The sequence below is a fragment of the Heterocephalus glaber genome, unplaced genomic scaffold (assembly GCF_053883595.1).
Source record: "Heterocephalus glaber isolate CG9 unplaced genomic scaffold, H.glaber_assembly_v1.0 deba00001442, whole genome shotgun sequence".
Lineage (NCBI taxonomy): Eukaryota > Metazoa > Chordata > Mammalia > Rodentia > Bathyergidae > Heterocephalus > Heterocephalus glaber.
Window position 1 is genome coordinate 52,463,152 of NW_028258296.1, and position 25,346 is coordinate 52,488,497.

At 36.8% G+C, this 25,346-nt stretch overlaps 1 protein-coding gene across 10 annotated transcripts in view; it reads right to left on the reverse strand.

The window, feature by feature from the left end:
• Window positions 1-25,346, reverse strand: part of Spag17 (sperm associated antigen 17) — a 210,235-nt gene that overhangs the window by 120,758 nt on the left and 64,131 nt on the right. For 9 of the 10 annotated variants that reach the window (XR_015452066.1, XR_015452061.1, XR_015452062.1 and 6 more), the window contains exons 4-12: window positions 25,158-25,289; window positions 11,739-11,925; window positions 9,906-10,100; window positions 8,000-8,181; window positions 5,191-5,352; window positions 2,920-2,989; window positions 2,595-2,707; window positions 711-848; window positions 510-623 (exon numbers count right to left, since the gene is read on the reverse strand). Coding sequence is in view for 1 of the 10 variants with exons in the window: in XM_021265754.2 (XP_021121413.2) it covers window positions 510-623; window positions 711-848; window positions 2,595-2,707; window positions 2,920-2,989; window positions 5,191-5,352; window positions 8,000-8,181; window positions 9,906-10,100; window positions 11,739-11,925; window positions 25,158-25,289 (1,293 nt within the window). In the remaining 9 variants the exon portion in view is untranslated. Of the gene's footprint in view, window positions 1-509; window positions 624-710; window positions 849-2,594; window positions 2,708-2,919; window positions 2,990-5,190; window positions 5,353-7,999; window positions 8,182-9,905; window positions 10,101-11,738; window positions 11,926-18,833; window positions 18,972-25,157; window positions 25,290-25,346 lie in introns of those variants that run through there. The other variant, XR_015452067.1, reaches the window with a different exon arrangement.

Sequence of the window (25,346 nt, forward strand, 5' to 3'; positions counted from 1 at the left end):
TGGAGGAGGTTAAACTTGATACCTTCACTTTCATTATTTGGGAACAGGGGAAATCAGTGATAATTGAGGAAGACAAACTTGGTATGTTGCTGAAGGTCAAAAAAGCGAGTTCTCACTTTGCCAGAAGTTCCTGGTGCACAGAAAAGATTGATCCTTCATTTGCAATGACAAACTGCCAAAGCCTTGTATAGATTCATCTCTCCCTTTGGAGGCCCTTTTCTGGCCTCCACTAGTTTCTTATATCAGCAGACATTTAAAGCAAAAGCTATAAGGTTTTAGTGCAAATTTAGTGTCAGTGGTTAACTGGATCTCTATTGCTAGTCAAGGTTTCTTTGATGACATGATTTCCTCCTTATCCATCTGTTTTCTGAGATCTCACACTGTAAACAGGTATCCATTGTGCACACTACGTTTTGTTAGTGTTTGTAGTTACCTAATTGACATTCCTCCCATTGTGGAATTACACATGCACTTTCTTACATCAATTTTCCTTAGGGTGACCTGATTACCTTTAGTGCGGACTTCTTGTAGGCATGTGCGTCATGGTAGTTCAGTAAGACAGGGCCTTTGGGCACTGCTTTGATTTCCCTTTCTTCTTCAGGTAAGAATGCTTCACGGAGGCTCTATTTAAATTGAAATAATATTGACTGAAAGAGAGAATATAAGCTTTTTCAAGGCACAAAATCTCTGGCTATCTCTTACTACCTGACCTTTTTCTCCCTCTCTGAGAGGCAGAGCGAGGGCAGGATGGACACAATGTGAGCAGCAATCCTGTGGTCTAACCCATCTTCCCTGGGGGGTGGCTCCACCAAACTGGGGGGGACGAGATCTTCTTCAGTTGCCACAACCTATTGGGAAAAGCAGTTGGGAGGAATTGGTGAGATGGTCAGCTCTTTATTGATGGTCATGTATTACCATTGTGCTTAGTGAGAAAGCTGTTCCTACCATTAAGATACCAGTGATTCCAAGTTTTAGCTGTCACGAATTGTGCTGCTATGAACACAGGTGCACATGTGAAATAGGAAGAAAAGGTGCAAAGGGGAGGGGGTAATGGGAGGGCTGGGTGAAAAGAAAGAAGGGAATGGAATTAATATGAGAAAATGAAACAATGGAAACAAAGTCTTTGTAGATAGGGAGGGGTGGAGGGGTTGAAGGGAGGGCAGGGGAAGGGGGAAAAAATAAGAACCCAGATGGTTTATGTAAAGGTGCAGATTTCCAGTGATGAATGTCATTATACTGTAGACCTTAAATGTACCAGTATAATTAATAAAAAAAAACCTGAAAAAAAAAAGATACTAGTGATTACTCACAATGGCAGGAAAGTATCAGTGAGGATGAAAATAAAAGGAAACATGTTTGCAATCCATGTATTAAAGTACACATAACTCTGATACTTGCATTAAAATAGACAACACAGAATAAAAATAATAAATAGTAAACCTTACTGTGGGAGAAGTCAAAATGACAATTTCAAAAATATCTATTCTTTTTTTTTTAAAGCACCAAAAACAGTGCTTGTGGAACTTTGTATTTAATTTAAGTTTATTAAGTGCCTAGCACATGTCAGGTGCCGTGTAGGACATCTTTATACAGTAAGTCATTTAAGCCCCACAGCAATCTTTTGGGGTAGATATTATTTTCCATTTTATAGAGAAAAAAAGTAGGGTGAGTGAAATTACATGATTGGTCCAACTGAGTGGAGGAGGTTGGAGTTCAGGACAAGTCCTCATTGTTTTTCAAGAATAAATGACATTAAATGCAAAATAAACCCAAAGAGAGTAGAAAGAAGGAAATAATAAAGATAAGTAAATCAATAAAAATTTAAAAAGCTGACCAATGAAACAATGCTGTTTCTTTGAAAAGACCAATTTAATAGATACACCACTGGCAACCATAACCAAGGCAAGAGAGGCCATAGATAAATAGCATCAGTCACAAGAAAGAGAACATAACCAGATGTTGTATTATTGGTACAGTTGGCCTCCAATTTGTACAGGCATACTGGAATAATGAACTTCTTTTCTTTGACTTCCATATCTTTTTTGCCCCTTTCTTTGGGACATCATTGTCCCTTTCCCCATTAGGTCAATTCATATTAATCTTTTGTCAATTCATATTAATGAATTCATATTAATTCATATTAATCTTTTTCATATTCACCTTTTGTCACATCGCGAACATCACATCATTATTATTTAAGTGAATAGTATAAAAACCTTATATCATCTTGAAAATCCAAATAAAATGAATGTATTTATACCAATGACAAAAATTGGCTTTACAAGTAGAAAAACCTAATTTAATCTTTAAGGACAAAAAATATTACAGAGAGTTAGACTCTTAATCGCCCCACCTACCAGTCCATGTCCTCTTCCTCTTTGATTCAAACAACACTAGACAGAGATAATTTTAATGATATATTCTACCAAAACTTGGAGGAATATAAAATGAACTCGTCTACATTTATCTAAAATGTGCTAATCTCTATATATGAGAATGTTTTCAGGTATTATGAGGATAATTTTAAAATAGTGTTAAAAAGTGAAAGCAAAGAGAAATGAATTGACTTTCTTAGAGGCTCAGAGTCTACTCACTTGCTCTAAAATACAGTGCAGTATCAGGGGCACAGAAATGAATTCCTCCGGAATTGGATTCAGCAGATCATTGTAATATCTCATGTCTACTTCAGTTGTGATGATGAAAGTCGCTATAAAATACAGAAAATAATATTGTCCAATGAAGACATGCTCTCCATTTCTTCCATCCATATTTCATGCGGAATAGCAAACTATGACTATGCACTAAATAATATAGCAACTGTAGGTGGAGGGAGGGCGGAAAGCAACAGGGAGGGCAGTTTTTGTTCTTTAAAGGGCCAGCTCACGATGCTGATCCTCCAGCAGCCAACTCCATACATGCCTGGTGGTGCAACCTGTGGCTCTTCAGGCTGTGCTTTCTTCTTTCCAGGCCCTGGAACAACTTTTGGAGCCTAAAAGAGAAATAATGAAAGAGAGACAACTGAGGTATCCATCAGAGAGGTGGTTTCATCAGATGATTAGATCCCAACAGGATTCTGACTATAATTATGTTCATACTACAGAATCATTTTCTAGTATTAGCATTGAAGAAAAAGGGCTTTGTCTGTGGGAGGAAGAAAGCTATGGGTGTAGGTGCTATTCATTTTTTTGTTGTTGTTGTTAACACTTCCCAGTAAGCAACTGCCTGGAAGATGATGGGGTGATGGTGCACTGAGAGTCAAGATTTTCTTTCCTGGATGCTGCTGGGTAATAGCATTCTCCCATAGCAGCCTTTCATTGGTTCTCCATTGTGTTGAGGATAAAACCCAAAAACTTGTTAACTCAGCACCAGAGGCCTCCTGTTTCTGCAGCTTTAAGTCAGATAGTTGCTCTCCCTTTTTTTTTTTTTTTGTATTAAATTCTTTTATTGGTACGTTGTAGGTATACAACACAATTACATTTCTCATTGGGAATTGTACCTTTATATAATGCATCTTGGTTCTTATTTTTTCCCCATTCCTAGCCCTCCCTTCACGCCCTCCACGCTTCCCTATTTACAAAGACTTTATTTCCATTTTTTCCATTTCTCATCATTTTTTCCTTTCTCTTCTTTCCTTTCCCCTGCCCCTCCCACTACCCCTACCCCTTTGGACCTTTTATTCCTATTTTACATTATTGATTATTCATTCTAATCATTGGTACATTTTAAGTATACAATATAATGACATTCATCATTGGAAATTTGCACCTTTACATAGTCTCTCTTGGTTCTTATTTTTCACCCTTGCCCAGCCCTCGCTTCAACCCCTCCAGCCCTCCCTATTTACAAAAATTTTGTTCCTATTTTTCCATTTTCTCATATTAATCCCATTCCCTTCTATCCTTTCCCTTAGCCCTCCCACTTCCTTCCCCTTTGCCCCTCATGAAATCAACCAATAACAAATGCTGGCGGGGCTGTGGGGAAAGAGGAACCCTGCTCCACTGCTGGTGGGAGTGTCGACTGGTGCAAGCACTGTGCAAATCAGTATGGAGATACCTCAAAGAACTAGGACTGGAAATCCCATTTTACCCCGCTATTCCACTGCTGGAGATCTTCCCCAAAGAATTAAAAGAATCATACCACAGTGATATATGTGCACCCATGCTCATAGCAGCGCAGTTTGTAATAGCTAAAACTTGGAAACAGCCCAAATGCCCATCAACTGGAGACTGGATAAAGAAAATGTGGATTTTTAAAAAATGGAGTACTACTCAGCCATAAAAAATGAGAAATTAGAGACATTTATAGCTAAATGGATGCACATTGAGGCAATACTCTTAAGTGAAATAAATAGGACACAGATGTGTAAATACTGAATAGTTTCTCTGGTGTGAGAAACTGGAAGTGTAAATAAGGACTAAATGTATAATAGGTCATGTGAAATACGTTGCTCTCCCTTTTGCAAAGGCAGCTTGGGAACACTCACTTCCTTCCCTGTGGTCCTGGCTTGTGGCATGACAGTTTCTTTCATTGCCATGTCTTTGTGTAACTTTGCCCCTTTTGTGAGACTATCAGCATGTCCCTTTTCTCCATCAAGTTTCCTACTAGAAAGTTCAAACTGAGCCTTCACCATATCACTAACCCTGGTAATATTTTTCTAACTCCTCTCTCTGCATCCTTCTCCGCCAGTTAGGTGAGGTACCATTTTTTACTGCTTCTTTCTCCTGTAATTGGAGCTGTGCTCTCATAGATTCATCATGCTATATTGAAACTGTGGACTAACCTCTTTAAAAGTTTCCTTCAGTGATGAGGAGAGGGAATGAGTCTTCACGTTGTGTTGTCAGTATCTCGCACCAGTCTAAGCACATAGTATATGCTAAATAAAAATGATGATTACTTTGTGACAACCCCCCTGCTTTGTTCTCCATGTTACTCCTTGCACCATGTGCTGATAGGTGCATTCCATCCTTACTTTTGTAGATGTTAGATAGTTGAGAAGCTCCATAAAGACCCTACCACATAGCCCTCTACTAGGTGCCTTTTTCTAGTTTCCACCCTCATGGGTTTAATTCCAGAAAGCAGTATTACCTCAACACAAGTACACAATATTTTTATTTTGTGCTTTATAAGTGCAAAAATCAAGTTGTTTGGTTCATCATTTTGCCCATGAAAGACATTTGAGCCCATACCTACCTCAGAAATGGGGATGGCTTCTAAGAGAGCTTTTTCATTAACCACTTGTGGGACATTAATAAGCTGCATGCTTTCCAAATAATGTTGGTGCTGCCTTTTCCAATCCAGGGTGTCATACATCAGACAAGCAATATTTTCAAAAACAATGGTGCCCAATTTCAGCTACAGGTGAGAGAATTAATGACAACTGGTTATTAGTTCCAGAGTATTGGAGATAGATACACGATTTGTATCTCTTATCAGCTAAGCTTGCCAAATTTTTATAGGACAGAAAATCCCTGAATCCCTGAACAATTGGATTCCAGCTGCAGTGACCAAGTGAACCTTGCTTACTGTTCTTGTTCATCCCAATGCAGACTGTTCCCTTTACAGGACCTTATAGCTGTCTAATATTGAAAACCGCTAATCAATGTTTTAACCAAGTGAAAAACAATCTAACCATTAGTTTCCTCAGCAAAGCCTATAGTTTTTATATCTCAATTCCTAAAATGTGTTAGGTAAGTTTGACATCCTTAGCCAGAGACAAACAACAGATGATTTCTTGCCTGGCTATGCGGGAGCAAAACAGAGTCATTCACTGGGCGTCAAGTATCATCTGCTCAGGAAAACTACAGCACATGCACAATCAATATTTCTTTCTTCTTTCCCTGCCTCTCCGTTTCCTTTTACCTCTGCTACATTTAGGGAAAGACATTAGGGAATTCCATTAGACTACTGCTTCTACAACACTCATAAGTTTTATGAGCTGACAAGCAAGCACAGATCAGATGCATTCATAACTTGAGCTTTCATTTTCAGAAGTAGAAAAACACTGTGATTGCTGGGTCTGTCTGCTTGAAAGGAAAGAAGGATGAAATAGGCTCATCCTACGTCTGAGTCGAAGAGGGAAGAATGCGAGGGCTTCTTGTGGGGTCAGTGAATTCTGGTCTGGTCCAGAGATGTGCATAGCTCTGTCCATCACTACACACCTGTCTATCTGCTTCACATGCTCACGTTAAGACTGAGGGTTTTCCAGTTAAACTTCAACCTGGTATTCTTTTTTTTTTTTGCCTACATTCTGGCATAGAAATACTATTTGAGACAATATAGTAAAGCTTTTGCTCAATGTTTAGCTTAACTTAGTTAATTCATTTTAAAATCAAACAGCAAATGATATACTAAAGGCCAGCAAATTATTTCAGCAACCAGGGTTTAACTTGAGATGTTGCAGATGTGTTGCATGAGCAGTTAGCACATCTTGACGGGCATTTGTTTGACGTAAAGCTTTTGTTACCCTGGTAAAGCAGGAATGCAGCTTGCTTGTTTGCAGCCACAGGTTGCAAGTGCTTTTCATCCATAAAGGAGGAAGAATTCCTCGGCTGGCTTTTACTTTGGATACAAGGCCATTATCAACTGACAGATACAGCTGAGTGTATGAACACCATGTATTTGGTCTGTTTCTACTAAAAGTAGATTTGTCATTTTTTGTTCACTAGGTCATCTTAAGTTTAAAATGAACTTTGATCCTCAGTATTCAATTCAGTGGCTTTGGAGGCTCTCTTCCCCATCATTTTCAATGGTGGGTCCTTTACTCACAAATCTGCTTGGCCCTAGAAGGTTACTACAGCTGGACCCAGACCAAAGCCCTGGCACAAAAATGATGCTCATTACTCACTTGCAAATGAGCTGGTAGGACATCAGTAGAATCAGCTAGGCAGTGCAGCTCTGACTCTCTAGAGAGCTGAATACTTTCAGATGACAGTTGCCTCCATGGCCAAATAGACATGCTGAACATTAACCATCTAGTCCTGAAGTCAGGCATGTTCTACCATACCTCATATTTCAACTAAGCTAGTAACACATTTTTTAACAGAAAATAATTCTTCTCAACTTTAATCACCATTTAAAGTCTTCTGTAGTTTGAAAAAAATTACCACTTTGTCTTTCATTACAATGGAAATATTAATCAAATGAGTAGGAAACTGTGGACACTGGAGTAGGAAACAGGATGCTGGGGACGATGCCAAGACTTCTGAAGTCGCAACTGTGTGCTGTGGTGTTCGCCTCTGTGCCCAATGATGCCACAGAATGGACTAGTTTGAGCTGGGCACATTTCATCTTTTCTCAGCATGTGCTAGAGCATGAAGAAGATACACAAAAGAAAGCGTTTGCCAGTTCTCTGAATTCACTACATTTCCCAGCATCTCATTTCTTCCTCTTTTGAATGAATAGGAAACTTAGGAGTATGCTTCAGATAACTTAGCCCCTGGATGTATGGCATCTCAGTCACTGTTTCTTTGTCTCATGGCTTTAATATTTCTTCTCTGCGAGCTTCTCAATAGCAGGGACCAGTAAATGTTCTCAGGAAGTGTCTGTTAGTTGTTGGGCCAGGGTCAAGTAATCTGATAAAGATAGAGCATCTTGGCCAAGAATATTTAAAGAATAAAATTTTGGCAATAAAAGCAAGAGCTTAGAAAGATAATGTTTGAGCTGACATGCAGAGAGAGAGAGAGAGGAACAAAAAGAGACAGAATATAAAATTTCACCATTTCCTCAGTCAGTATATATTGATATTCTAATTACCGGTTCAACATTGTTGAGGCATGAAACAAAACTCTGTGTTATTAAATAAAAGAATCACTATTATTTATCTTTATCTACTGCATCCTATTCTTTATTATTAATGCATACATTAAGAGCTACAGAATCAGAACCATTATGGGGCTTTATAGTCAGTGTTCACTAAGTATCTGTGGCATGAATGGATGAGGTAAATGGACGACAGCACCACATGTTGCAATGAGGTATTCTCACTCATGAACGTACTGACCAGCATCTGGCCGTCTGACCAATCATGTGGAAAATCAGCTGCTTTGACTGTGTATTCAAGTCGAGCAACATCAAAGAGATTGGTTTCAGGTTTCTCATTATTCAGGATCGGGTCCAAATATTTCCAGAAAAATTCAAGTTCTTTTATGGCATTCTCTTTCTTCAGGTTTTCAGCTTCTTTATCTAATAATAGCAATATGTTTTACTACAAAATGAGAGTATTGAATTTCTTCCAACTTTAACCGGACATAGTGAGTCACATGCATTAAGAAATATTTGTACAGTAACACAAAAATGCAAATAAAAACAATGAGTATAATCATTATGTACTACAAACATGTACTAATAAAATAAAAATTTTAAAAAGTTCTTGAAACTGAACAATAGAATTATGAAATCAAACAATTTACTTCTAAAACTGATATTACATGTGAATTTATCCTACCATTTCATTTTATTGTTGAGGCCAAGAATGATTATGAAAAGGCCATACACTTTGGAAACTAAATATAATCAAGATTTCTATCACTCTTAGGGCATCTATATAGGGCCAGTTTTTCTGCCAAATAACTTTTCAATAATATTTGTGTCTGCTACATAACTGATTTTAAAAAGTTCTTGATTTACTTCTTCTTACAAGGGTAAAATCACACCAGATCAATGATTTATGCTTCAGTTAACTTTTGGTCATATTAAAATAGCACTGTCTTCCTTGAGCATTTGCATTCTGACTGTAAAATAATGACAAATTTCCACACTTGAGTATTTATTCTTACTATATCTAGAACTAAATAGTATGTTATAATACTAAGATATTATTCTATTTTAAAGGCTATTTTATATTAATTTATTTTTACATTAAATATTATACAGAGAGTATTTTTCATACTTATGCCACATTTTCTCATTAGTTTCATCAGTAAATTATTTAATATAACTATCCTTTCAGATATTCTGGAATAGTTTGGGTGTGAATCTCATTTCTTTTACCTAATAGCTGATTCTAGTCTGAGAGTCACTTTTAGAAAAATGGAAATGATAAAGCATATTTGCTAGGCTTGTCATGCAAACTAAACGAGTCAGTGTATTTAAAGCTCTTAGCTATGAGTCTAGGCCCAAGACATGTGCCCAATACACGATAGCTATTATTATTATCAGGGGTAGTGATTTCTAACTTGAAAAAGAAATGCAGTGTAATAGAAATTGGGATGTGATTACAAAAGACTATGCAAATATTTTTAATGAATGAAAATAAAAGCAATACATAAGGACGAAAGAGCTGAGACTTTTGGAAACACAGGTTTACATGAAATCTCAGTTCTGTTATTGAACAGTAGCTTTCTGCTCCTTTCCCACAGAGTAAGTCTAGCGTAATTCCCTGAGATGAAGACCCCCAGAGCTTCAAATGACTGAATGGTAGTGTGATCAGGACTTTATTCCACAACTTCCTAATCCACGGCCAAGAAGATAAAGTGTCCCCTCCAATTTATCACAATAATCTAGTAACAAGTAGGGCAAGACTCCCAGGTTATGATCTCACTTGGGCCATTGGTGACTTTTGCAAGAACTGATTCATTCATTCACCAGTAATCTACCTAGCCCATGGCTTTGTGTATAAGAAGTTACATATCAAAAGTTCCTGAGAAACATAGTTGGACAACCAAGTCTCCTGACCTGCAGTCTATATTTTCTGTGGCTACACTGGGGTATAAACAGAGTATGATTTTAATTTGCAAAATTTATGACTCTTGGCTGATATAAGCAGAATAAATAGCAAAGCAAAGTCTTGAAAGGATTTAATAATGTATGTATTATATGACTATGTTTTGGACAGCAGATAGTATTTGTACTTTAAGGACTGTGGGTAATATTGAAGGACTCAATAAGTTGTGTAACAGACTGCATACCTTCTGGCTGAAGAGAAACTTCCTGCTGCTGGCTAAGTGCTGCCAGGTGTGTCTGCAGAGGTTCATAATTCTCTGAAGATATTTTAATCACACTGGTTATGGGAATGCCAAGCTCAGTCATAATGGCTAGTAGCTGAGGATTGTTGAAGCCCACAACAATAATGTAATGTTGGGCACCATCATCTGGCTCATCGTCTGTTCAAAATACCATAAAGAAGAGTAGTCATAATTGTAAAGGAGAACAGGTTGTGCCCAGACAGTACAATAGCTATATACGTTATGCATGCATTTATAGTCCCTCTGGTTTGCCAAAAATGGTCCAGTTGGCTGGAATGCAGTCCTGTTAACTGTTTTTCATTATTGCCCTTCCAGTAAGAAGACCTCAGCCATTTTACAAAATATTAAATCACTTTTGCAAATAAGACATAGAAGTAATAGGAGGACAAATATACATGGGGCTCATGGGCATGGAAAGTGTGTGCTCTAGTTTTTGTCAGAGTTTAGCCTGTAACTTTTTTTGGTTCTAATCACCTTTGAACAACATCTGGGTTTACTCCTGAATTACAAGTAGCTGCAGCTTTGTGGTATTTTACAAGCAGAGGTGTTTACAGGAGAGGGAAATATTGAATATGGATGTGCTCCCTATCAAAGCATTATATGCACTTATGTCAGTTGGTGTGAATTCTGAGAATTGTTTATGTAATAATTATGTATTCATTGCATTAAAATTTTAAAATACATATTGCATATTTTCCTAAAATTTCTCCTATTTTGCCCTAGTTATGCCATTTTATTAAAATATGAGTTTATATTAGAATATGATATTCTATGGGATGAGAATCATTGTAATATTATATTGATTTTGATGGTACATGAAAACACTATATTTTATAATAGCCCATTGAGATCAACTCACAAATAATACAACAGATGCACAACTTTTAACTTTTAAAATTATTTTTCCTTCATCATAATAAATCACCGCTGATATTGCCAAGGAAACTCATCATATTATAACTTTGAAGTAGTGAATTTAGAGCAGAGATATATGACAGGAATTGACTGCACGAACAGGAAAGCTTGGGGCTGGGGATTTAGCTCAGTGGTTTCGCAGCCTGCTGCGCAAGCCCAAGGACCCCAGTTCAATCCCTGGTACCAAAAAAAAAAAAAAGAACAGGAAACCTCACCCTATTCTTTTTAAGTATGACCTAAAATTACTAAAAAGTTAAAATCTATTATTTTCAAAATGATAAATAAATACAATGCAGATAATAACATATAGCTCCATTTGCGTTCAAGGGAAGGCAGTAGTGAATAACTCATAGCTGCCTAGGACAAATCATATGTCAGTAATCTAACATGAAAGAATATTCTAGTTGGTATATTTCAGGCAAAATGATAGTGAGAGAAGTTGAGATTAGGAAGCTATGTGCTCTGTGTGAGTCTCAAATTAAGTGGCCTGATTTTATTACAATTCTATTTTGCTTATACAACGATCACTTTTTACTTTGCCTCATAATTACGCCGGACTTTACATTCCCAGCAAGATAGTATGATCTTTGGTGGTGTAATTATCTTGCTATCTCCTCCTATGTTGCTAAATATGCATTGTCAAACACATACTAAATAAGTATTTGCCAAAAACATAAATGAATTTCAAAGAGAAATAATTTTGTGTTAAAGTGTTACGGAAAATAAGTGACACGATTTTACAGAGAATGAAAAGAGTGGGAAAGATTAAGCATAGTTATTAGAATGATGTCTCAAGTTATGTTACAGGTCATAAAGCAAAATGTGAAAGGCAACCAGCAGCAGCAGCAGAACCTCACTGACCAATGTAATACTTGGTGTCATCCTCTTCTCCCCTTCGTTTTAACTCGGTGGTCTTCTTAACTGTTGTGTTGACCTCAAGCTGATCCTTTCCCTTCCCTTTAGCACCCTTGACACCTGGGGCCTTCTTCTCTTTGGAAGGTTTTGCTTTTCCTTTATCCATTTCTAATTTAGATCTCTCTTCTATCACCTGGAAAGAAAGAAAAATTTTTCCCCCTCCAAATCATAGAGCAAGTAAGCAATATCTTTAATTCTTTATTTCACTCCATCACTTGTTTCTCATTTGACTTTGATTTATTCATTCGCTGAGCCAGGATAGTGGGGATACCAGCCCGAATCTAAGCTGTGAGAAGCCATGCCTTTGCTCCAGGACTGGAGGTGCAGGTACCCGCAAAGAAGCTGCTTACACAAAGGCCTGGGAGAGAATCCATCCACCTCAGTTGTTTGGAGGTAGGGCAGGAATAAGTTTGAGTACATTGTCATGTTAGGAATTTAGGTGTATATTTTACCCCAAATCTGGAGAACATCTTTCAGAGTCTTGGAAGAGTTTGGGTTGATCATTGAAAACAAAACAAAAACTAGAAGTGAAAAAGGAAAACAGAAAGAACAGGTTTTTTCCCCTAAAATCTCCTTGATAATATTTCTCATAATAATCCATTGACTATTTTTAAATGTTAAAACATTCTTTTGAGAACTTAATATTAACAAGTTATTTTTATTATAGCCCTACTTTAAAAGGCACACTCATAACTGATGGTTGTTATTTGATGCATCCAAAGGGGGGGACAGCACAAAACAACAGTTTGGTCCCACAAGTTCTCAAGGCACTGCTCTGGGCCATGCCTAGATCATAATGTACTACAGAAAGACCAAATTTTCCCAACATTACCTCGTTTTTCAAACAATTGTGAAAGACTTTGTGCTGTATTTCAAAATGCAATTGTGCTTTCCATTCGTGTGTTTATAAATGCAAAGTGATTATGGTCATGAAAATAATATGGCAGCACTGGATCATATGAGGGCTACACAGAAGGTCTAAATATGCTTATATTATTATTTTTCCATACTTAAAAGTGAAAACAAAGATAATAAAATTATTGTATGGATATGTTAGACTTTTGATGTTTATTTCCTTAAGATCATAAAGACTAAATTTCATAGTCTAATACATCAGATTTGGGATAGTAGAAGACATGATGCTCTGGCACCCAGACAGCAGAATATAACACAGAAGAGAGGTGTATTTTCCCTCTCTGTGTGGCACCTGTGGTTCCAACAGTGGCAAAACTCTGCTGCTCCCAATACCTGCTCTTTGGCAGCAGAGGAAAACATCTATACAGGCTGGGGTATGCCACACACAGCTATGGGGTAGAGGTAGTCAGTGGCTATGAGAGGGTCCCATTGTTTCCTGAAAACGAAGAGAAGTTCAGTGTGGATAAAGCATATGCAAGTGGTAAAATAACACCTTAGAATAGCTAAGGGCAAAGACTGAAAGAACACATGGGAGGCGGGGGAGTGAAAGTTCAGGGAAGCAGCTCCCTGCCAGACAGGAAAGGGGTAGGTAGAAAAGGAGAGCAATGGCAAAGTCAGCTTGCCAAACTTCACACGTCTAAGTCAATACTCCATGACATAAGTGAGGTAATCTTAATCATAAAATATCAGCGAGAACAGAAGTTCTAAAAATGTGTGGGATACCGGTATTCATTTACTCATTCACTTGTTCAATGAATTTCTTTTTTTTGAGCGTCAATTTCTGCCTGAGTTTCTTGAGGAGCAAAGGGAAGCATCAGTATAGATGATGGGTGTCACTCCCAGCCTTGGCCAGAGGCAGCAAGAAAAGCACAGGTAAGGTATAGAGGTGCAAAGGGGCCCAGTGTTTCCCTCTGCAGTGGATGCTAACTGGTGCTTAAAACAGGGTCGGGCTCTTCCCCCTTGAGCTCACAGCCCATGGAGGAAGAAAGATAAGGAGATACATAAACAAGTGCATACAAATATGATTATAAATTTTTAATGAATGCTATGAAGGATAAAACTGAATAAGGTACTAGAAACATAATTGAAGAGATCTCTCTCATAAGTTGATGATGGAAGGTTTTCCCTGAAGAGGTGACATTAGAGCTAAGACCTGAAAAATGAATCAGTCAGTTAGGAAAGCTCTCAAGCATAAAATAAAGGAGCTGTGTGTGTTCCAAGAACTGAAAGGAGACAGGTGTAGCAGGAAAATAATGGTCAAGGGCAGAGTGACTCAAGATGAGGGGTAGGAGGCAGGGCATACATAGGCCTGGCCATTCGGGGCTTCGGAGGTGGGAGTAACAATTTTATATTTTGTTAAGAATTCAGTAGAAGTCTTAAAAGGTGTCAGGGAGAAAAATACTATGAATTTGCAAGATTGGAAACCCGAAGGCCAACAAGGAAACTCCAACAATAATTCAGATGAGATCTAATAGTGGCTCACATTAAAGTGTTGGTAGAGTGGAGAAAAGCAGATTGGGTTGAGACTCACTTTGGGTGCTGAAACTGCAGGAGTTAAAAGATTACAAATAAGTATATCAAAGTTAATGCTCTGGATTTTAGTTTGAGCAACTGGGTGGGTGATGTTAGTAATACAGAAATAGAGAAGACTGGATGAGAAATTGTTTTGACTGTAGGCATGCAGACTATTAAGGGCGGTTTTGCTATATTTGAGACGACCCTGTCATGTCAAGGAGAAAGATGAACACATACATTCTCCTCTTAGAAGAGACATTTGGCTGGAGTTACAAATGTTAATTGCATGGGAGGAGACGAATCACCTGGAGTGAGAGCTCCTAAGCAATATGAGAATTAAGTCTGGGATCTGGGGAACTCGAATACTTAGCCATTTGTTATTAAGAGGAGATGCCAGTAGAGGAGACAAAGTAGCTAAACAGTGGGAAAAAATATAGTGTGAAGCCAGACAACTGCTCGCCTGAAAATGGAACAATGTAAGTGTTGGGAGTTGTGGATCACATAGGAAAGAGCACTTAGGACCAAGTGTGGAGGTGGTAGACAGGGAAGCTGTATAATGGTTAATGGTTTTGAGAGGTTCAGACATGAAGGGGAAGCAGAGCTCTGACTCATTAGAGGAGAGGATGGAAGGGGTGTGAAGTCAACATGTGTGCATGTTGAGCTTACAGCTGATGGAAAAACCCAGGCGAGAGGGTGACAATGATGATCCTGGGAAAACTGAAAGTCTTGAGGTGGACAAATGGGACATGATCAAGAACACATGTCAGTGACCCTAGATCAGTAGGAAGAGAGAAAATTTCTTAGTTTAATAAGAACAGCAAGGAGAAGGTGGGAGGCTGGGTACAAGAAGGGAGAGGTCTTGATGGTACTGAGAGAAGGCTTCGAATTTTCAAGCAAAGAAGGAGGCAGTCAGCAACTGCAATTGGGCAAGTAAGACATAGGAGGTTTGAACAGGGATGATAATGTCAGAGTAATCTCAGAGAATGAGGGAGCAAGAATTGTACACTAAAGAAATCGCAGAGCTCTGCCATTGTTGACACCGGATCAGATAATTTGAGATTGTTAATTTAAAACAAAACTAGTTTGTTAAATTATATGTATGCCTCAGTTATCTCTAGCTGCTCAGGTACAGACCTGAAAATGGTGGATCACTAAGCTTGTTCTGGGAGTTTTGCAGAATGATTATGATAGAAGGAGAGAAGAGCAAGGGAATACAAAATGTATAAATAAATGATTAACAATAATTGGGATCGTGTAGTCTAAGCTAAAAAAAAGGGCAGGCATAACAATGGATAGAAACTGGTGAGATTCATGAATTGGAAGTTAGGATATAGTTGAAGAAATTCGGAGGGGAGGGGATATTGGGTTATAATTAAAAAGAGAAAATGGAAAATTTCCAAGGTTGTAGAATGGGAGATCTGAAGACTGGTGATGGTAAGGTTGATGGGATAGCCATGGGAGTAAAGGACTCAGGTGGAGTGAAGGAAAAAGACCATTAGAGAAGTGAGAGGCCAATAAGAAGAGCACTGGTCGCAATAAAACACTGAAAAAAGGAGCCAGAAAGGCAGGAAATAGCAGTGTTCGTTTGAAATTGTTCAAAGCAGAGAATGTCTTGATGGAATGACAAGAGGGCCTGGGCAACTGTGGAGTATTTTGCTGCAGTATTGGGGTATCAGAGATTTAAATCATTAAACTAACTCCTTTGGTTTGGACTTGAAGTTCTCTACATAATATAAGACAGACTTTCTACCTATAAATTGTCTACAAGGAGAAAACTATGAGTTAAGTAAGGCTCATAGTTCTTTCCTATATGACTGATATTTACAACAGTAAATTCGTAAATGGCTAGCTGAATCATAGCTGTCACTGTCATCATTTTTAACATCTCTGTCATCAATATCATTATGTTTCTGTTTACTGAGTTCTTACTACATAGCAGATATGGTATTTTAGTAAGTCTTCACAGCTACCATGGGTAGAGTGTTATTTCTAGGAGGAAACTGAGGCTTTGTCAGAGCAGTTAACAGTTTAATCTCAGAGCTAGGAAGGGGTAAAGCCAGGCCAGTCTGTGTGTGTGCCCCTACTCTTTTGAGTGTGCCCATGGAGCCCAAGCTAGTGCCCAAACTGGTGCCCAAGCCCGACTCGCCTGTAGGCACTGGCAAGGTTCCTGCAGGGCACTTTAACAGCATGCTCTGGAGCACAGCACACCCTCATGTGAGGGCCTGCACATCTCCTTGGCAGATAGCTGGGCTTGCCACCGGTAGGGAAGGCTGTATTTTTCCATTAAAATCCACGAGAAACTTTCACAACAGTAGTGTAATTGTCTCACAACAATTTTAAACCAAATCTCAGGGAAATCTTTTGCTCTGAAAAAAGGAACTCGCCTAATGTTTCCCAAGAAGAGTAAATATTTATGGATTCATGCATTCATTCATATATTTTGTCATTTCACAGATATTTTCTGAATAGAGCGCACATTTTAAAAAATGTGACTTTCAGGGAGACAGACTTTGATGAGGAGAAGGGTAAAAGGAAGTAAAAAAGGATGAAGATATAATATGTATATGTACCAATTTTCCATTATGAATGTATTTAGGAACATACACTATATTATAATCATATACTAATAAAAATCTTTCAAACTGGCATTTTTGCTGTTGTTCGGGTTCCATCAGTTCAGGAGTTCTGTCGGCCCTTTCTTTCCTGAGTTTTCCTGGGACCACAGAGAGAGAAGGGCTGACTATAACCAAAAATTGAAAGTCAGTGGTAAATGCTAATGGCACAGTCTAGTAATGCAATGTGAGAGGTGCCTTTAGACATCATCTTCTTAAGACCAATAATTTTATTCAGATTGTAAAAATTAAAACACACACTTTGTCCTAAAACACACAGCTGTGGTAAAGACATAAACTGGTTTGACCCCAAGACCTAAATCATCTCATTCTTGTGGTTCTCTTGCTGATCTCAGCCTCTGGTGATCTCCAGTCTCTCTCCCATGTTTATCTGTCCTCCCCCTCCCTCTTTTCAGGGGCTAAGTAATCCTTGCTGGACACTCTCTGGTTTCTTCAGAGTGCTCCTCCTCCCTCAATACTCTTTCTTCTCACTGTCTTCTTCCTCTCTGTCTTTTTTTTTTTTTTGATAATATTTCTTTTAGTTCTTTTATTGGTACATTTTAGGTATACAGTTTGTTTACATTTATCATTGGGTGTTTGTACCTGTACATGGTGTATCTTGGTTCTTATTTTTTTCCCCCATTACCTGTGCACCCTTCACCCCCTCCACCCTTCCCTATTTACATAGATTTCATTTCCATTTTTTTTCTTTTCTCATAGTTTTTCCTTTCCCTCTTTTCCTTTCCCCTTCCACTCCCTTCACTCCTTTGTCTTTGGACCTTTTTTCCTATTTCAAATTATCAATTATTCATTTTAATCATTTTAACCCTTGTTTACACTATCAGTTTCTCACATTAGTGAAGCTATTTGGTATTTACACGTTTGTCTTATTTATTTCACTTAAGAGTATGGCCTTGATATGCATCCATTTAGCTATAAATGACTAGTTTTTCATTCTTTATGGCTGAGTAGTACTCCATTTGTATTCCTTTAGGAAGGTCAAACTTGGGAGACTGGAGGAAAGGATCTTTAAACCAATTTTCATTAACAATGAAATGATCATTTTGTACTTTCCTCAATTTCACCAAAAGTATTTTTAAAGAGATTCTTGAAAATTCTGATTCACTTTTTAAAATGTTTTATACTATAAAATCATCATATTGGAAAATTGAACAAAATATAAAAAATTTACACAATTCACCATAATCCTACCACCTAAAAATGCATAATGAGAGCTATAGCTCTAGTTTTTAAGCTTTGGCAAATTGAAACCCAATTTTTTCCAGCACCATTTATTAAAGAGGCTGTCTTTCCTCCAGTGAGGGTGTTTGGCTCCTTTGTCAAAGATGAGGTGGCTGAGTGTGTCTGGAGTTGTTTCTGCATCTTCTAATCTGTTCCACTAGTCCTCAAGTCTGTTTCTTTGCCAGTACCATGCTGTTTTTATCACAGTAGCTTTGTAGTATAGTTTCAAGTTGGGGATTGTGATATCCCCTACCTTGTCTTTGTTGCCTAGGATTGCTTTTGCTATTCTAGGTCTCTTCTGGTTCCAAATGAATTTTTGGATTTTTTTGAAATAAATAGGACAGAGATGTGCAAATACTGAATAGTTTCTCTGGTGTGAGAAACTGAAAGTGTAAATAAGGATCAAAAGGTATAATAGATAATGTGAAATAGGAAGAAAAGGTCCAAAGGGGAAGGAGAAGTAGGAGGGGTAGGGGAAAGGAAAAAAGGGAATGGAATTAATATGAGAAAAGGAATAAATGGAAACAAAGTCTTTGTAAAGAGGGAGGGGTGAAGAGGTTGAAGGGAGGGTGGGGGAATGGGGAAAAATGAGAACCAAGATATATTATGTAAAGGTACAAATTCCAATGATGCATGTCATTATATTGTATAGCTAAAATGTACCAATAAAGTTAATTTTTAAAAAAGTACATGCAGGAAGCCAAGCAAAAAAATGCATGATGATTCTTGATATATTCTTTCAAATTATTTTATGTACCTTTTTTTACATAATTATCATTGTTCTCTCTAAACAGCTTAGTGTCCCGCGTTTTCCATTTCCAATGATGAGTCTTTAGTCGGTACAATTACAAGAAGTATTTTCATGTAAAGATCTCCCCAGGACGAGAAAGGATTCTCTGATGCAGAGAAACTGCAAAGTGGGAGACAGAAGTAGACAGAAGAATCAGGGTCCTCCTGGGCTCCAGGTCCGGGCAAAGATGTTGTTGGATTTCTGAACATATTCCTTGTGTGTTCCCACAGTACAGTCATCTGCTCCCAACTAAAAAATTCAGAGGAAACCCTTGCCAATTCAAGAAAAAACATTAGGAGGGAAGTATCCCCAAAGCCCTTGTCTCCACCATGTTTGGGGAACACATGTTCTCCAGCATCTGAAGGGGAGGTCAAGTTCATTACAGAATACATTTTCTTTAAAATGAAGTATGTACAGAAAGCATCTGGATGCCTCCCACTGTGAGAAGGCTTTGGATAGGCACAGAGATTTCTTAACCATTTAAGCTACATAGCAGATGTGAGGGTCTTGTCTTAATGGTAACTAAAACTAGTGTTAGCATTCCACATACTCAGTTGAGTAACAAGTGTCATCTATGTAGAATCTTTAATCCCAAATTATTATCTTTCTAAAGGGAAAAGAAAAATTCTCCTTCTGTATAACAAAGCAACCTAGTTATTTGGAACATCAAAATACTTCAGATTATATATTTATTTGTAAATGACTATTTGATGTCAAAATTCAAATATAACTGGTAAGTAGTCATTCTAATTAATCTACTTCCATTAATTTATGGTAAAGAAATCATTCAAAATATGGAAAATTTCTACACTACAGAATACATAGCTTATTCTAAAAATATGGAAAGTTCAATAACGAGGAAAATTATGGTGATCAACAGAACATTATAATAATACATAAGGACACTGTGCTAGTCAGTAAAAATTATAATATATTTCAACTGAAAAAAATTGGAGTAAACCATTTTTACAATGATTGCAACTATGCAAAGAAGCAAATCCACAGAAAGAAAGGAAAAGCTCTAAAATGCTAACATTAATTGTAATATGGTTATGGCATTGTGAATGGTGTGTTTTTCCTTTTCTATAATTTCTGGTTATTTCCTCTTACCTTATCCTACCTCCTTTCCATTCTCATTCCTTCTCCCATATCTCTGCTAAATAGAAAATATAACACATGAAATGGAATTAGGAACTTGTTTCTTTAGTGAGCTGCTCTGGTGTAGAAAATACAAACTGAGGAATGTAGTACTGGTTTCATTTGCCCAGGAATGCAATCATCAGGACCCCATAGAATTTCCTGAGGTGCCATATTGCCATCTCAGGGTGCAGTTCCTAATTCAGAGAATTAAAATGCGGCCGTCTCTGTCTGTGATGGCAGTAATGAGCAGGCTGGGTCTGATGTCTGCATCCTCTAGCATCCTATGTGGCTCTGAGATATAGCAGCACCAAATTAGCCAGTGGTATCCTACCTCACCTTCAAAAGGGCAGAGAGCAGGTATGAGGGTGTTTGAAATAATCTCAAGAAGTCTTGTTCTGAACTATCCTTTCAGAGACTGAGTCATTTCTGGGCAGAGAGGGCAGAACTGGAAAGTAAGTAAGAATTGCCTTGGGAATCAGTGGTTGACCAGCTTGGTGGCCTCCATCTTTGGTGAGTTTTATTCCTTTCTCTGATCACTTGCTCATACTTAACCTCCAGATGTTGTAAGCAATGTCATCGGTAGGACCACACTGGGCAAAATCACTGGTACTGTGAGAAACATCTGTGGGCAGCATCCTACTGTTTGTGTACCCTGAGAATCATTTCATATTTATTGAGAGACACTTGGAAGAGGCATGTGTAGTGGTGAGGAACATGGCCTTTGGACTGGGACAGTTTTATATTTTAATCCCCACTCCATTACTGAAAAGAGCTGTTTGGCCTTGGGAAATTACTTAAATTTTCACATCCTCACATGTACAAACTGAAATCTGGGAATAAATCTCTGTAACTCATAAAATCATTTCAAAGATTAAATCATGTAATACTTCAAGGGCTCAGTGCTGTACTAAATAGTCAATAATGGTAGGTAACTATTAAATTAGCTGCTGTTATCATAGCTACTTAAAATATTATCCTATTTTAAATACGTGTGTTCCTTTAAAGTTTCCTAGAGGTCCATACAAAGTTTTCATTAATAAAAATCAAACCAATTAGGAAAGCACTTCTCTGTTTTAGAGAAAAGCCAGCTGGCGAGTCATTTGTAATTTCTCCTGAGTTGTTGGGCTCTAAAGCTCCTTAGATCCAATATTCATGTTGATAGTACCCTCATTTCAATAATACGACCTCAAAGAATTCCATTCAGTTAGTGAGGCAAGTTATTTGTTTCCTGAAACCACATGAGCTCCTCTAAACTGAGTTTCTGCTCTTCCTCCGTTTGATTTCCTAAAATAGTTTCTGAAGATTTTAACCACAACTGAATCAAAACTAACCAGCCTGTAATTTCCTGGTATGTCCCTATGGCCTTTCTTTTAAAACAAAACACACACACAAAATGGCATTGTATTGGCTGATTCCCAGTGTTTCGGGGTTTTGACTGGAGTAAGCTGGAACATGTCCGTGAAAGCTACTCTAATTTCTCTTCGTTCGTCTTTTGGAGGAGGCTCAGGGTTGTTTGTGGCTTCGTGATGTTGTGTTTATCAAAATTAGGCAGTTTTCATTTTGAATCATTTTAAGAAAAATTTTAAAACACTGTCTGTTCATCGCTCTTTACATTTTCCTTTTCTTCGAGTCCCCAAGAAAATAAGGCAACTTGTTCAAAGCACATGAGCTACAAAAAGAAACAACTCTTCATTTATACAAAAGATGCTATCTAAAAAAGCCCAAGAAAGAATAGACTATTTATTTGAATTCATAAATGAAAATCACAGTTAGAATATATCTGGATTAAAAAAATAATACATTTGCATTTGTATCAGTTTTTGTAAAAAACGAAACATTCTGAACTCAGAAGAAAATAAGACTAGATTTAATCTAATTATTTAAATGGCTAATGACTGTATCATAGTCATTTTCATCTACTTTTATGATTAAATGCTTTATTTTAGTTGAATTTTCAATAGAAATGAAATATTCTGATTCATAATTGTTTTGTTTTTAAATAAATGTTCATAAGTAACCTATAACATAAAAATTGGAGTTAAAAGGAAGCAAAATGAGTGAAAAAATTCAGATATTGATTAAATTAAAACAGTCCAGAACAGAAACCAATCAATTTATTTTAAAATAATAAAGAACATTATGAGACTACATGTGGCTAGTATATTGTTTCTATAAATATTTGATCCAAGAATATATGAATTAATGACAGACGCATAATGTAGAGCTAAAAATGTTAAATAAATGTTGAGGTAATTATTATTATTATTATTATTTTTTTGGTACCGGGGATCGAACTCAGGACCTTGCACTTGTGAGGCAGGCGCTGGAACCACTGAGCTAAATCCCCGGCCCTTGTTGAGGTAATTATTTAGGAAAACTTCATTTCTAAATGAAACACTTTAATCTACATTTTAAAATGTGACAAAAATTTAACTTGGGATTACTATGCAGAAGAAGTTATATTCGGATGTGCTAAAATATATTTACAGAAATAAAGTACATTCCTTTGTGTACTCTATTTGGAAGTAATTAACAGTGTTTCCAAATAGATAAATATTTTAAAGTAGATTCTATTTATTTTCTATTTATTCCAGAATTTGTGCCCCAGAAATTTACATGCTAAAGGGCTTTAAAATTATTCATAAAACATCTTTATAATATGAATAACATTAACTTTTAATAATTATTTTTATTATATTAATTAGCCAGCAAGCTTTCTTTCTTGCAAAGCAGAAAGCAAAAGCAATGTTAAAGTGTTGTAAGTTATTAAACTTTAGAGTCTGAGATATCTTTACTATATTTGGCAGCTGAGTATTATTTACCATTTATTTTTAAGAAAAGTTTTGATTAAGATAGGATTAAATATATCGTGATACATTCTGTTTATACAAATATACAAATATAAGCTTACTATTTATATTTGCTCTACCTTTCTTTCTAATATTTTCTATAATTACTGTTGGGGTATTTTTAAGCTATTCATTTTTTTAAAATTCAGTTCCAAAAGTTAAAAGAAGATACAAAACATTCTTTGGGTTGTACAGATGTAAGCAATGTACTGTAATTAGCATTTGAAAGAGAACTTCTATATGAATTTCATGTTGTGGTTAAAAAGCTGAAGATTTAGTCACTCCCCTTGTAGGAATTGCAGAATTTCATCCTAGGTTCAGGAAAGAGGAAGAATTTGGGTAAAATCCTCTTTTTCTTTTCTTTATTCATTTTCTAACGCACAGCACGGTATCACTTTTACATAATTTCTGTTCATTTCACTTTCTGCCATACTCCCGGCTGGGCTGACAAGCATTAACCTCAATAGTTCCATCTGACCTCTTGGGCAGTGTTGTTGAAATAAACATAGATTACATCATCCCACGTACAACTCCTTTCATCTTGCCTTTACCAGAAGTACTTTCTGCAAAGTATTCCATTCCAATCAGTTTTCATCAATTTATTTAGCACCTACTCATCTGATTTTTGACTTGGGGATTTGAAGTTGGTGCTTTGGGACCCACCCCCGCAAACAGACATTAAATTAGATCATGAAATTTTTGCCTCTTAATTGTTCAAAGACTTCCCTTACCGAGTCAAATAATTTTTTCTTTAATAGCTACAGTTCAAGCCCCAATTCCTTAGGATTCTCTCAATTTTCAACAAGTAAATTAAAATTATTTCCATATAATCAGAATCTCACAGCAATATTATTGCAGCTCACAATTCACAGAATTGGTGAGCAAAATAATAATGCAAGAATATTTTTATATTCATTGCATGCTTTAAAAAATTTCCTAAGCTACTGGGAGAAGGTATTTCTTTTTACTTAAGCTTTGTTAATTGAAATCTACAGTGTTCCTATAATAAGAAATAACTGCTTTTAATAATAAATGGTAAACAAGTAAATTGACACTCTTTAGCATGCTATTTATAGGTCCATGGAAAAGTGCAAAACACAAAAGATGCAGGAATTTTCACAAGACTCAATCTACTTTTCATAATTCATATTTCCATATGACACGAATTTAAACACGCAAGAGGAGATGTTACTATATTAGCTTCAAGTTTTCCAATTTTTCTTCTGCCAAGTTTTAATTTCCATGAGTATTTCTTAAGGTACAGTCAGTCCCCTGTACACGATGGAAAAAACTTCAATAGATGAAAACTCATACCATCAAGCATATTCATATGAGCAGAAATTTCCTGAGGACAATATGCACTACCCCATAAGATGCTATATAGAGAATCTCTTTGAAAAACATAAAGCCCTATTCTGTAAGCACAAAGTAATACTATTATTATTATTACTATTTATTATTCCAAAATTATTCTGTCAAGAAGACAATTCAAATAGGAAACTAGATTTGGGGGTCTTGAATAAAGTATTATTGGTATACATTTACTTTTTCTTTCAGTACTAATTGATTTTTGTGTAAACACACACATTACACATACACATACAGAGGCATTTGGCTTTGGCTTTCTAAAAATATTTCAGCTTGATTTGGAAAATAAGAAAAGAATTTCTCATTTTGAGCACTGATCATAATAAATGGAGTTGAACTGTGCATTTCTTTGCTAAAAGTATTTTTAAAACATTATCAGATGCAAATGTTAATATTTTGAAGGATCCCGATTGATTTCCATAGGCAAATTAAATGAGAAATCCACATGTGAAGTAATGATCACATAGTAGTGATGGATTGTTGATAAAACAGTTACTTTATTAGGAAGGTGCAGATGTCTCCATTATCTTAATAGCCACGCCTCCTGAATATCAAATAGAATAGTTTAAATGGTTGGAGCCTGACTTGAGGAGTTTTTTTGCCCCCTTTCTATATTTACTTCTTCTGGCACCCTGTTTCTTTCCTAGGTCATTTCCTTGCTAAAAATATAAATACACTACCATAAAAACCATCTGGAATACATGCCTTGAATATTGTCATTTTCATATATGAGGAGGCTTATTTTTAATAGATTTATCATAATCCCTCCAGCAGATCTTTGGAGAGACTTTTCACTAAGAATCTGAGGTGACAGGTATATTTGCCAGGTAACACTTAATAGTGGCTTAAGAAGAGAGGAAGTGGTCCCGGGGAAGTTTGGCTGAGTTTCATTCACTGCTTGCCCTCTTTGGACAACCCACGTGTCATACGGTACCTTCTTTACATTTTCCCGTTGTTGCTGGTCCTTTAATTTAATCTGGAGAAGTTGAAATTTCAGGAGTTTCCCTATCAATGGTAAGGTCAGTTTCTCTCCACTGTCCATAATTGTTTTTGCTGCAATTAACACCTGTGAAGAAATACAATTATTAGAAAAAGTGACATTTTAGAACCTTTGACACAGCCT